Genomic DNA, 13,000 nt, shown 5'->3' on the forward strand with positions numbered 1-13,000 from the left:
ACAACCTGCTAAAGTACTGATAAGTTTATTTGCAGTGTGTCTGCTATTTTTATGCATATACATTAAAATATCCCTCCCAACACCTGCATCTCCCCCTTCCTGGTCTGCTTGCATTGAAGTAATTCTTTGCTTTTTTGAACAGCATACCACTGCAAATGTGTGGATCCCCTGGCTGACTAAAACCAGAAAACATGTCCGGTCTGTAAACCGAAGTGGTTCCTTCACAGGGCGATCAGATTCTGAAACAGACAGTAGCCAGGAAGGAACGAGTCTCTGAGAACACCCTTTGCTTAGGCCACTTGCTTCTGTTAGCACCCAGTCATTTGGAGCACTGTCAGAGTCTTTTTCCCATCCAAACATGACAGAGTCTTCAGACTATGAAGGGATATGATGATGTGTGATGACAACGAAGACATTGACAGTAGTGATGCAGAAATGGAGTGACTGAAGAGGTGTAGTTGTCCAATTACAGCCAATGATGGACCGGATTACAGAGTAGCAAATACTGTTTGAACTTTGGAATGAGTCATGTGACATGAACTCCCTGCCCAGGAGCTCCACTCTTATGTACATTCATAAGGGGAATGCAGTGTGACTCTCCTGTTGCTTCAGCACAAGCAGCTGCTCATATAGTGTTCTGTATAGTTTTCTCTCATTGCCGGTTTCCATTGTTGTTGTTGTTCATTCTGTTTTTTGCAGGCAAACATTTTAACTGGACTCCACAATGATAATAAAATATGTAACAAGGGGTAGCCCCATCACTAAAGATAATGCACCCAGAGATGCTCCTTGAGCATCTTGTAGAAATGGAGTTTAGCAAAAACATTAAATATTTGTTCCTGCCTACCGTGTGTAGGTAGGCAGGGTTATATTGACAAAATTATTTATTAATAGTATGGAGTACTACCCTACAGACACAGTCAAAAGTATTGGTGTGTAATTGTGAGGGCTTTTGCTGGAACAGCAGATACCATTGAAAGAATAAGGTAGCCTGTTTAATACTCATTTGTCAAGGCATCTCCAGCAGAAGAGGCAAAGAGGCTTTTATCTCTGTAGAGAAGCAATTTGTCTACCTTTTCCCTTATGTATTGTGCTTGCAGGAACAGGTAGATGACATTCTGACATCATTTAGGCTTAAACATCTTGTGAGGAAAATAATCAGGATAACAATGTATTCATTGAAACATTTTCCTAATATGTAAATTCACCGTATTTATTGAAAGGATGGGGACCAATGCAGAAAGGTCATCAAGCCACATCACATGTAGAAACACTGACTTTTGTGTATGCTGTTGATTCACAAAGAAGATAATACCTCTAAATACAGGCATTTGAAGGTGCATTATTCTGCTATATATGCACATAGGAAAATCAAACTAAGTTTTGGAATTGAAATGAAAGCTTATAAATATCTTAACAGGATTCTACTTACAGTATATCATGGACAAGCTAAATTATATACCGTGTGTAACTATGTAGAAAGTAACCATCTTCTGTATAATCAAACTGCAGGAATGTTTTATATGGCCTTGTACAGGAAAGTTTGAAAGAATGTTAATAAACATGTTTTCCACTTTAATAGTAATTTTATTACTACATGTGAAAAAAATTGCACATCATGTTAAATTAAAAAAAAAACTGATTCCACTTAAAGGTAGCAGCCCATTTCATGATCATCACCCAGCTTTAAAAGGCTGCTTTCTGAAGTACCATTCACAGAATGATCCAGCTATCATGGCCAGTGACCTGGCTAGAGGTTATTGGGATTTTTATCAAAAAAGTAACTTATCTATGCTCTCCTTGTCCTGACCTTTCAGCAGTATTTCAACGGACAAAAGGAAACAAAAAGCGTATGGAATGCTTCCCCACCATTTACTGACATGTAGGCAGAAGTACTCCAAGGGCTCATTCACTTACAAAAAAAATCGGTTTTGAAACCGATTCAATCACGTGAAGTTCTACTCACCCGAATCTCACACAAGAATCCGGAGCTTGCACACCCGTTCCGTGGTAAAGGCCCCTAGCGCGGTCTTTTGAAATCGGCGCAAATACCGTTTCTTTTAAAAAACCCCGGGTCCTGGGAATGAGAACTTTGGCCTCGATCCGATCGAGGCAAATTGAGGGAGGGATTTAGGTCAGAGGGGTGGGCAAAGGGCAATGCATTTCCTCCCCTCATCGGGAGGGGAGGGGGAGGAGGAAAGAGCCCGGCAGAGGGCTGCTGCTGGGCAAGGAGCAGGCAGGCTCCTGGCGCCGGGAGGAAGGGATGCTCTCCTCCTCCTCCTCCTGCTCTCCTGCTGGCCCCTGCTCCCTCCGGGGCCATTCAAGGCCGCCTCTCTTGCTGGGGGACTTGGCCAACCCAGGAGGGCATTGCATGCCCACGGAGGCAGCCGCTTCCAGCCTGGAGCCTGGCACCCAGAGAGGGGCTCCCCTGAGAGCCAGCCTGGCAGCCAGGGATGGCGGGAGGAGGAGGGGAGGGTCGCTGGCCAGGCAGCAGCAGGCTCCAGCAGCTGAAGCAGGGAGAGAGAGATTCCTCTGTGTGTGTGGTGTGTGTGTGTTGTGTCAGAGGGAAAGGGGGGTGGTCTACTTCCCACTCCGCAGCCTCCCCATTGCTCTTCTCCCTCACGATCCCAAGGCTGGAAGGGATCTCCCAAGGGACATCCAGTCCAACCCCAATCAAAGCAACACCCCCCCCTTTTCAAGCAGCCTCTTTTGACCATTATGCGCATTTTTTGGGGGGTGACATGTCTGTGTGCTTGCTTGTGCTTTATTTCCTCTTGCTCCTGGATTATTAATTTTATTATTGTATTGTTTATGTTACTGTTATATGCGGATGCTACAGTCAGAATGCCTGCACTGCATTTCCCCTTTATTCCCAATTGATTCCATGGGTTAGAGCATTCCCTCCCCTCATGGAGGGGAGGAGAGGGGAAAGAGCCCAAGGTGGATGCTAAGGGTGACAGGTGGCAAAAGGGGGGCTGGGCTGCATAGGGCTGGGGGTGGGGGGGGGGAGATGGAGAAAGTGATGGAGGGAGGAGGAAGGAGGAAAAGGGAGGATTGCCAAGGCTGGGGGATGTAGGGAAATGGATGCAGCAGAAGCATTTATGCGCATTTTTTGCCATTTATGTGCATTTTTGGGGGGTGACAGTCTTGTGTGCTTGCTTGTGCTTATTTCCTCTTGCTCCGTATTATTATTTTTTATTAATATTATATTATTATTATTATTATTAATGCGCTGCATTTTCTCATTATTCCCAATTGATTCCATTAGGTCACTCTCTCTCAGCCTCAGTGGAAGGCAATGGCAAAGTGTAAGCAGGAGGAAAGGGGTCACGTTCAGCAGAGGAGGAAGCTACAATGTTTGCAAAAGACCTCACTTACAATCAGTGTTACATTTTAAAACAATTTTGGAGCAAAGGGAAAGCTACAAATGTTGCTTTTAAAAGCATAAAAAAATGCATGACCATTCCATCCTTTGCCTGGGACGGGGCAGATCTGACCCAAATGCCCACACGGTTTATAAAAAAATTAACCCTGTGCCTGGCTCTTTAAAAAAAGGGAGGAGGGGGAGGACACTTTCCATGCCCTGCAAAACGTCACCATGACAATCGCTTGATTGACCGCGGCCACCTCGCCGGCAGACACAGATGCATTCGATTTCAAACAGAATGCATTCGATTTCAAATTTGTAGTGGGCACTTGCTAACGGGCGATTCAGGGGAGGGGCATCTGATCATCCCAGTTCCCTCCATGTTCTTTTGGCCAGTATGAATGGGGCCCAAAATAGGTTTTCTCAAGTTCCAGTTGACTGATACTTATGATGTCTTTCTCCACGGTTTGTTTATGCATACATTCTACATTCAGTTTTTATATACTGTTTATAAATACAATACTCAATTAGAGAACACTGAGGATATTACCACTAAAAAAGTTAGTCTGAAATATATTGTAGTTAAGTAAGTTGTATTCCTATCTACATTCATAGTTAATGATAATATTATTTGGCATTTGTGAATTCCAGAATGCTAAAAAAAGGAGCCTATTCTTTTAATTTATTAGATCTCTTCCTTTTTCTCGCTCACATTTTATATATGTGATATATTTTGTACATGAAAATTCTATAGCAACCGTTGTTTATAAACAATTCCATAGTGGACAATTTAGCAGTTTATTTTTTAAAGAACAATATGTTCTGTTTATATGAAGAAAAGCCGCCGCTGACGTAGAGATGATCAAATTCTTCCCTCTAAGCTGCTGCCTTTCTACAGTCTAGGGGCTTGAATGTCTGAGCCTCACCTAGCCCTTCCCAAAGCAGTGGGCCCTACAGACAGGCCAAAATACAGATCCTTTGGGTCACTTTGGAAGTATGCTGTTTAAATGATGCATGCGTCCTCAGAGGCCATAAGCCATGCTAAAGCCACGCTACAGTCCTAAGGATTGGACCACACCTTTGTCACAGCTTCTGGCCTCTTAGGACACATCCATAATTTAAACACAATCAGTGGTGCCTCGGTTACGAAGTAATTCGTTCCGCGGCCACTTTCGTAACCCGAAAAAGCCTTCGTAAGCCGAATTGCCATAGGTGCTAATGGGGGGAAAGCCGCTTCCGTGCGAAAAAGCCGAAAAAAGCACCAAAAGTTTTTTCGTAACCCGAAAAACAACATTCGTAACCCGGAACAATAATTCCCTATGGGATTTTTCGTATCCCGAAAATTTCGTAACCTGGGTATTTCGTTCCCGACGGTACCACTGTACTTCAAAGAGACCCAAAGCAGCTTTATTTTGCCCTATCTTTATGGGCCCATTGGTAGGTAGCTTTTCACCTAACCAACAATATCTCTCCCAAATAAATCAGTTGCTAAATCATTAATAATCCGCAGTGTATAAAACTGAGGAAGTGTACATATTGGACAGTTGTTCCATTTGCTTTGGCACTGAAATCACATTCCATGAAAATACAATCAGATAGCAAATCGTCAAGCTTCAGAAGCCCTTTGTTATGTGAAATGGTAATGATATGTTGAGGGTTTAACTAAGCATGCTCCTTTTGCCACTAAAAGAACCTGTTGAAAATTCTACATAACATGTCAGATGATACCACAAAAAGGTGAAGAACAGAAGTATCAAGACATTTTAACACCTAGCTGTTATTTTGTCAATTAGTGAATTATAAAGAAAGTTTGATAGTGTGGCAATAAGAGAAGGGAGGAATTGAAGAGGTTATCTGTATTGTTCATACAGCATGAGAAGATACAAAGGACTGGAAGAAATTCAGGTAAAGATGAAAGCAATGTGTTTCAAGTAACAACCTTATCTGTAACGTTTTTTTTTAAAAATAAGTGTTACCAATGCCAGTGCTTACTCATTGGTCCCAAAATACAGGTATACTTTAGTTACTGAAGTAGATGCATTCTTGGTACCAGAGGCAGAAATAACAGGGAAAGACTAGAGATCAGTTCCTATGCAAAGTATGTACATGTGAAATGACACACCGAATCAGGTAATCCTTACATAAACAAAATTGAACTTTCTAGACACTCCTTCAAAACCACTTCCAAAATGCTTGCAAGGATTATTTTTTATTTTCACCAGTGTCCCCTTTTCTTGTAAGTTCCATTCTTTCTCAGCTCAAGCTTTATTGCAGTTTACTGCAAATACGCTGCTACAATTCAGCACTATTTTTTCGACTTCCTTCACCAATGCCTTCCTTCCAATAATGCCAATGAAGCTTTAAAATTCCAGCTAGACCAAGGACAAGATGGAAATTGGGGCATAAAAGGCTTGTGAACAGCCTTGTTATTGAATTATGCCCTTATAATTACTATTTGGGGGATTTCAAAATGCAAGTGTGTTTTTAAAAAGGTTTCAAGAAACACATTAAGTAAAATGTATTATTGACTAAATATAAATTAATACTATTTTTAAAAAAATATATAGAAATAAATTATTTTAAGCAATGTTCCAAGCCCCGACCAAGATTCAAACTTTTTAAAATTTATTATCTTGCCTTTCTGATAATATATATACAGAGAGAGAGAGAGAATACATCCCAATTAAAAGATATTCTGCAATGGACAGATAACAAAGGCTTGAGTAAATAAGGAGGCCTTTGCCTGCCAGTGAAAATAAAGCCAAGGGAGGGCCAACCTAGCCTCTACTGTAGAAGGGAATTCCATAGCCTGGGGACAGCCACTGAGAAGACTTTCTCCTATCATCACCAACTGTATCATTAGTGGTGAAACTTAGTGAGAGCCCTGCCCTGGGGATCTTAAAACTTGGTCAGATTATTTTATCAAGAGGTAGTCTTTCAGCTAGGCTGGATCTAAGCCATATAAGACTTTATACATCATAACCAACACTTTGAATTATGCGCAGAAGCAAACTATTGGCCAATGAAGATGTTTCAGCAGGGAGCTTGATGATGTATGCTTTCAAGTCATTTCTGACTTATGGTGACCCTAAGGCAAATCTGTAATGAGATTTTCTTGCAGAATTTGTTCAAAATCACAAAGTTAGTGTGATTTTCCTAAGGTCACTTAGGTTTCTATGGCCGAGCGAGGATTTGAAGCCTGATCTCCCAGTGTCCTATTCCAATGCTGAAACCACTATACTATGTTGGATTATTACATTTTCCCTATAGTCCTTGTGAGCAGTCTGGCGATAGTGGTTTGGACTTAATGCAGTGTGTGTTACAGTAATTAAAATGAGATGTGGATGGCAATGGCAAATCCCTTTTGAAAAAACTTGCCTAGAAAACCACATGATAACTTTAGGACCACCATAAATCAGAAACTACTTGAAGGCATACAACAACAAATAGATAGACATCTCCAGGAACTAGCCTGGCTAGTGCACTAGCTTTAACTTTGTAAACACACTTCTGGACACAGCTGAGACCTGGGCCTCCAAACTCAGGGCTAAGCCCAAGGTACAAACTTGAAATTTTAGGAGTGTAATCCCATCTGTCATTGGCTGTTATGCTTTTTGACTGACTTGTCTGTCTTAACCTTCAATTTTCCCTGGTTTAGCGCAAAGACAGCTTTCTTGGAATCAGACAGAGAGAGGGTTGGGAGTTATTATCAAACTGGTGATACCCAAGCTTGAAAATCTTTTAATTTTTTTTTAAAAAGAATGCATATCTAAATGTCAGAACAGCAGTAATTCCATACAGTTCTAAACACTGACGTAAGACATGGCATCTTAACTAAAACTACCTTATGTTAAGATAGCTCACATTTAAACAGGAGTACCGGGTGCTGTAAGCTTTATTTCAGAGGCAAAAAGACTTCTTGAGTATTCCTCGCCTAAGAAAACCCTATGGAACGAATGAGGTCACTATGATGTGACAAGTGTCTTGACGGCAGACACACATGCAACTGTGACCATCCTGATGCTTTTGGACAGCAACTCCCATCTGCCTTAGCCAACATAGTGATGTGGGCTAGAGTTCAACACCACTTGGGAGGTTTACAAATGCCCACCTGTATTCTAAAATAAAGACATGGGAGATGATAGCAAATTGTACAAAGGTATTTGTACAGTATGATGGAATAAAATCATTAGAAGTGAACAACTTTCAGATTACAAGGGATGTAAGGAACAAGCTAGGTGAAAGTGTATTGTTTTATACTGAGAGAAAAGGATGGAATAACAGCATACATATAAGGTACACTTAGCTTCAGGTTATTAAAATACAAGTAAATACATCCTGTAGGATCTACAGAGCAGAAACCTGCCATGCCAACATGATAAAAAGAGAAGCATCTATTTTCCTGCAAGGGAGAAGGACATCTTCTGAAGGTCCTCCACTCCCCACAGAGAATTAATGACTCACTGGTACAGACTTGTTGCTGGTGAGTGACAGAAAACAAGAAAAACAGTATATTAAAGATTACAGCTATAGTTAGTAGAAGACTTTAAGAAATGATAATCTCAGTATTGTTGCTGCAGCAATAGCATGAGTAATTGTGAAAGCAAGTTCTTAATGCCTGTTCATACAAATGGTCATCTTCCTCATACTTCTGAATACATATTGTGCTTACAGTTGTTATATGACCAGGACTCAATTGTGAAGTTTTGCCTGATTTTGCCATATTCTGTGAGACCTCTTCCCTCCCTTTGTGTATATTAAAAATGGGAAATCTCATAGAGCAGGTTTTCACACCACAGAAGTCTGCACCAGGACAAGAGAAAGCCCCAGTTCTACCAGTGTTAAATATTGAAGTACTTAGTGCAATTCTGTGTATATGCACATAATTCAGTCCTCCTAAGTTCAACAGGTCTTTAGTTTTTGTGGGTTTTTCAGACTATGTAGCTATGTTCTAGCAGTTTAGTCCTGATATTTCCCCAGCATCTGTGGCTAGAACATGGCCACATAGACCGAAAAACCCACAAAAACCTATGGATGCTGGCCATGAAAGCCTTCAACTCAACAGGTCTTATTTCCAAATAAATAGGTACACTGCTATAGCCTGGGCGGGCACACAGTCACTCTTGCTGAAACCCATTGAGCTTGCACATCAAGTTTGAGACCACCTGCTTCTAGTTTCAGCAATTAGTGTTGTGTGTCTTCAAGTTGTTTCTGACTTATGATGACCCTAAGGTGAACCTATTGCTGGGTTTTCTTGGCAAGATTTATTCAGAATGGGTTTTGCCTCCCTCTGAGGCTGAAAGAGTGTGACTTGCCTGGGTTCCCATGGCTAAGGAAAGATTCAAAGCCTGGTCACCAGAGTCAAATGCTCAATAGGTCAAAATACACTGTTTGACCTGTTGCCTGAATGTGCAGCTCCCCCCACATTTAAATCAAGACTGGTAATCAAAGTTAATAAAAATCAATAGTATATTTATAAATATCAGACTTAAATCTAATTTCAGATCTTTCTTAAAACTGTAAGAAACCTTGGTTAAAGGTATTATAGATACAAATTATTATTATTATTATTAACCTTTATTTATAAAGTGCTGTACATTTACACTTACAAATTACACTTTCTAATTAAATTCTATGAATGACAATAGTTATGGAAGATAACCATCCAGTCTGCAGTTGATATATAAAAAATGAACTTTTCAGCAGCTTGCATCTGCAAAGATACAAAAGATTAATGAAAATTTTGTATAAAATATACCACTTTAGAACTATTTTTAAAAATGTAGACAGGCTTGTGTTACAGATACCAGCCATTTATTGTTCACCATAAGAACAAACAGCCAGTGTGAAAAACACCTAGTGGATGTTATAATGTAGTGGCTAGAATCTGTGCCATGTATGTGTGGGGAACCTAATTAAGTGCAGTTCCAGGCAAGCATACTGTATACAGAGCCTTAGCTGAACAGACAATGACCCCTTCCCCTTCCCCTGGTATTCACTCTCGGCGCTGAGCAGATCCTATTTATGCATATATATACACCAACCCTCCACGAGTGTCAAGGAAAACTTTTTAGAAGTCTCAGTGCAGCATGGAAGGAGATGTATTGACTGGTTGGGAAAAAAGGACTAGGAGAAAGCTGGCAGACCAAATGGGTAGCTCCCACAGTAAGTAGGGTATCCCTACCGGACCTATCAGCTGGCAAAACTTAATAGGTCAGCACATCAATACTGATATTGACATAAACTGGACAAGGATTTAAGTTCTGTTCCTTCTAAGATCAAACCTTCAAGTAAGAGGAAAGGAACCTCTTATTCTTGAATACTTCAAAGCTACTGATGGATAAAACAAACCCATGTTCATGTATGTTTGTTTTTCTATTTGGAAGATGTTGTTCAAGTTAAATTTCATATACAGTGTGGAACGGATTGTTAAATGTCCTTTATTTAAATTATCATCTCTTGAAAAAACAGGCAGATTTCAAACAAGAAAAGCAACGGCTCATTTTTATTCCTGTGATGAAGAGTTGGCTGACTGGAGAGCCTCCCAACTAGTAGTGGAAAGGTCTGCTGATACAGTTGCTCTGTGGGCAGTTAAGAGCTAAGAAATGTATTGAAAGGCAGATACAAAGCTATTCAGAGGGGAAACAGAAAGGAAAAACTGGTGATAAAAATCATGTTAAAAAGACACCCCCCACCTTATACCTTGGCTATTACAAACCCAGCAGGGCTTTTTCTCTATGGCTCCCCCAGTTCCAACCACAGTAGGACTGCTCTGCCTGTTAACTGAAAAGGTGCCCTGATTAGAGACACAAATGCAGATGCACATAAACATGAGGCAAGCAGTATTTTGAGAAATCCTCCTGCTGCCTCCCCCATTTCTCACTCTGGAGGGAATACCTGTTACAACACATGTGTACATCATCAAAAGAAAAGGTGGGTGGGTGGGTGTTTTTGGCTATACATTATTTACAAGCAAGTTTAATCAGTTAAGTGTCAACCAAATAAATTCTTCACACTCACACAAGACACCAGTTCATATGGACATTTCCAAGGATATTCAACTGTGCAAACCTTTTTGGACCAGCCTTTCCATGTATTATAAAGCAGTTCCAGACCATAGGCATGTTTTGCTAAGCTGATTAAGTCACCATGGATAAAATACAACCATAAGCAATTATGCAGGAGAGTGAGATGAAAAGAGAGGGCTATGGTACCAAGACATAATTTAGCACTTGCTGATAGTAAATTGCCTTCAGGTGCTCCTCCGTCCTGAGAAAAAGCCTCAGCTACAATTTCTGAGTGTTGCATTGCATTTATGCAGCATTGCACCATAATAAATTAAGGTAAAGATAGTGCCTTGACATGAATGTCTAGTCGAAACTGATTGTAGGGGGCCTATGCTCAACTCTGTTACTAAGTCAGCATGACTGCACCAAACACTGTTACCTTCCCACTGAAGTGGTACCTATCTATCTACTTGCATTTGTATGCTTTCCAGCTGCTAGACTAGCAGAAGCTGGGACTAGCTCACCCCTATATGCAGCACTCAGGCCTCAAACTGCCAACTTTTCGATCTTTCAGTCATCAGAATTGGCATGTTAATCGCTAAGCCACCCCACTACATCCCTAATAAATTAATGTACCACTCTTTTGTTCCCTTCCAAATACAATCTACTGGCTCTTGGTCGGTAAGGGAGAAGGCTCTTCAGAAGTAGATTTCACAAGTATTTTGTGCTGAAAAGGAAAGCAAGTTTAAACATGTTTTGTCTAGTCACAGCTAGAAAGAATGTTAAATCTATAATTTTACCCTTCTATAAAAGAATTCAATAAAGGCATTACTTTCCTAGGCAGCTGTTTCAAGAAACACTGTTGCCTACAACAGCAGTTCTTAACCCGTGGTCCACAGACTCCAGGGAGGGCTGTGATATCCTCATAGTGGGTTCGCAAAGGCTTGAAGAAAGGTGCGGACTGGTGGCACTGCTGCCAAAAATTGGAACACACAGTGGGTGCAGAGGAGCTTCTGGCTCAGGTAGTATGGAGTGGACAGTGGAGAAACTATGAATCTCATCACGTAGTACAAAATAGTGGCTTGTGATGGGGTTGTTCACAAACTTTCAAGTGTGAGGAATGGGGAGGTGGGAATAGAGGAAAGGGAGTGACTGTTTCTCCTCCCTTCTGTCTTGTTCTAATTGCATGTGAGGTGCTAGCCATGGTAGATGTGGCAGCAAAAATGCTAGGGGTGTGTGTGAAAGAGAGAGAGAACTATTTGTTCAGAAACCGGATGGAGGGAAGAGTGAGAGCAAGCAAGAAGGAGAGGGGGGCGTGTATGCTTTAGGTGACAGGAGGGAGGTAGAGATGTTTGTCTGGTCCACACATACACTCTTCATGGTGCCTCACCCAATAGTGAAGCCCAAGAGATTATGCCTTTGCCTGGCAAAGCTGCCACCACTGCCATAGTAGAAGCTTGAGGGCTGCAGAGACTGGAAACATGAGGTGAACCTTGTAAGTCCCTATTAAAAATGGTGCAGGCCAGAAGCAGAGGTGGCAACAAGCCCACTTCTGCCTTGTGAAGGAACTCCACCATTTTGAAGGCAGATGCAAGAGGCTGGTGTGTTCCACTTTCCTTCAGTGAAGGTTGTCCTCCTCTCCCCTATTTAATCCTCACCGTATCAGGCACTTTGTTGTTCACTTCCTCATTTATGAGGGGTTTCCAACTGAAGTGCTACCACCCTAGTACTTTGGGGGGGGGAGGGGGGGCGGAACAATGGCCACGGCGCCCTCAACCTGCTCTAAGTAAGAAGGAACTGCAAATCCCCTCTCCATCCACCCAAAAAAGCCAAGCAAATAAATGTCTACCTACTGTTGGACATGCAGTGGAGGGGTGAAAAGGGGTTAGGCAAAGACCATGAGGAGGAAGCGGGCTGAACAGGTGAGCGACAAGGTGAGACCATATGACAGAAGCCAAGGCGAAGGCCTGTATGTTGCTGTTCAGTCTGCTCCAGCTGCAAACTGGTGGAACCAAAGTCTTTCCCCGCATCTTCTGAGGAATGGTTTAATGGATGGCACAGCAGTGGCAACCCCTGCAAAAACTAAGTGAAATATAGCACCAGGCTTCTCGTTAATTAGTTAAAAGGTACAAGTAATATTAGTCCATGGTTCAGTATTCAAGTATTACTTTAAATCTTGGCGGTCTGTGGCAACAAAAGATATTTAAAGAAGGTCCCTGGTAAAGAAAAGGTTAAGAACACTGGATTTTATTGATTTTTATTTATTTATTTTGTATAATATTAACAGTATATTCAGAGTACTGTCCCTGATATGCAGAATTTAAGTCTTAAGAATATCTCACATGTTATTATTAACATTAAGTGAAGTACTTTCACTTCCCATGTGCTAGTCTTTATACCTTTGAAAACTATAAAGAGCCACACTCAATTTCCCCCTCAGAGTACCTCTCCTAATTCAATTAACTGCTATGAAGTACTACAAGCCATGGCCCAAGTAAACAAAGTTACTATATCTATTACTATCACAGTCAAGTCACCACACAGTACTATAAGTCTTTATACAAAAAAGGGGGGTGAGGGAGGGAGGGAGGACAATGATACACATAATACAATAACACATATTTCA

General features: G+C 41.2%; 1 protein-coding gene across 1 annotated transcript in view; it reads left to right on the top strand.

Moving 5' to 3' along the window:
• Nucleotides 1–256, top strand: part of RNF13 (ring finger protein 13) — a 116,758-nt gene extending 116,502 nt beyond the window's left edge. Inside the window, exon 10 of the mRNA XM_042460112.1 lies at nucleotides 143–256. Coding sequence (XP_042316046.1) covers nucleotides 143–180 — 38 coding nt within the window. The 3' untranslated portion in view covers nucleotides 181–256. The remainder of the gene's footprint in view (nucleotides 1–142) is intronic.
• Nucleotides 257–13,000: the final 12,744 nt, after the last annotated feature.

Source organism: Sceloporus undulatus, chromosome 3, assembly GCF_019175285.1.
Source record: "Sceloporus undulatus isolate JIND9_A2432 ecotype Alabama chromosome 3, SceUnd_v1.1, whole genome shotgun sequence".
NCBI lineage: Eukaryota > Metazoa > Chordata > Lepidosauria > Squamata > Phrynosomatidae > Sceloporus > Sceloporus undulatus.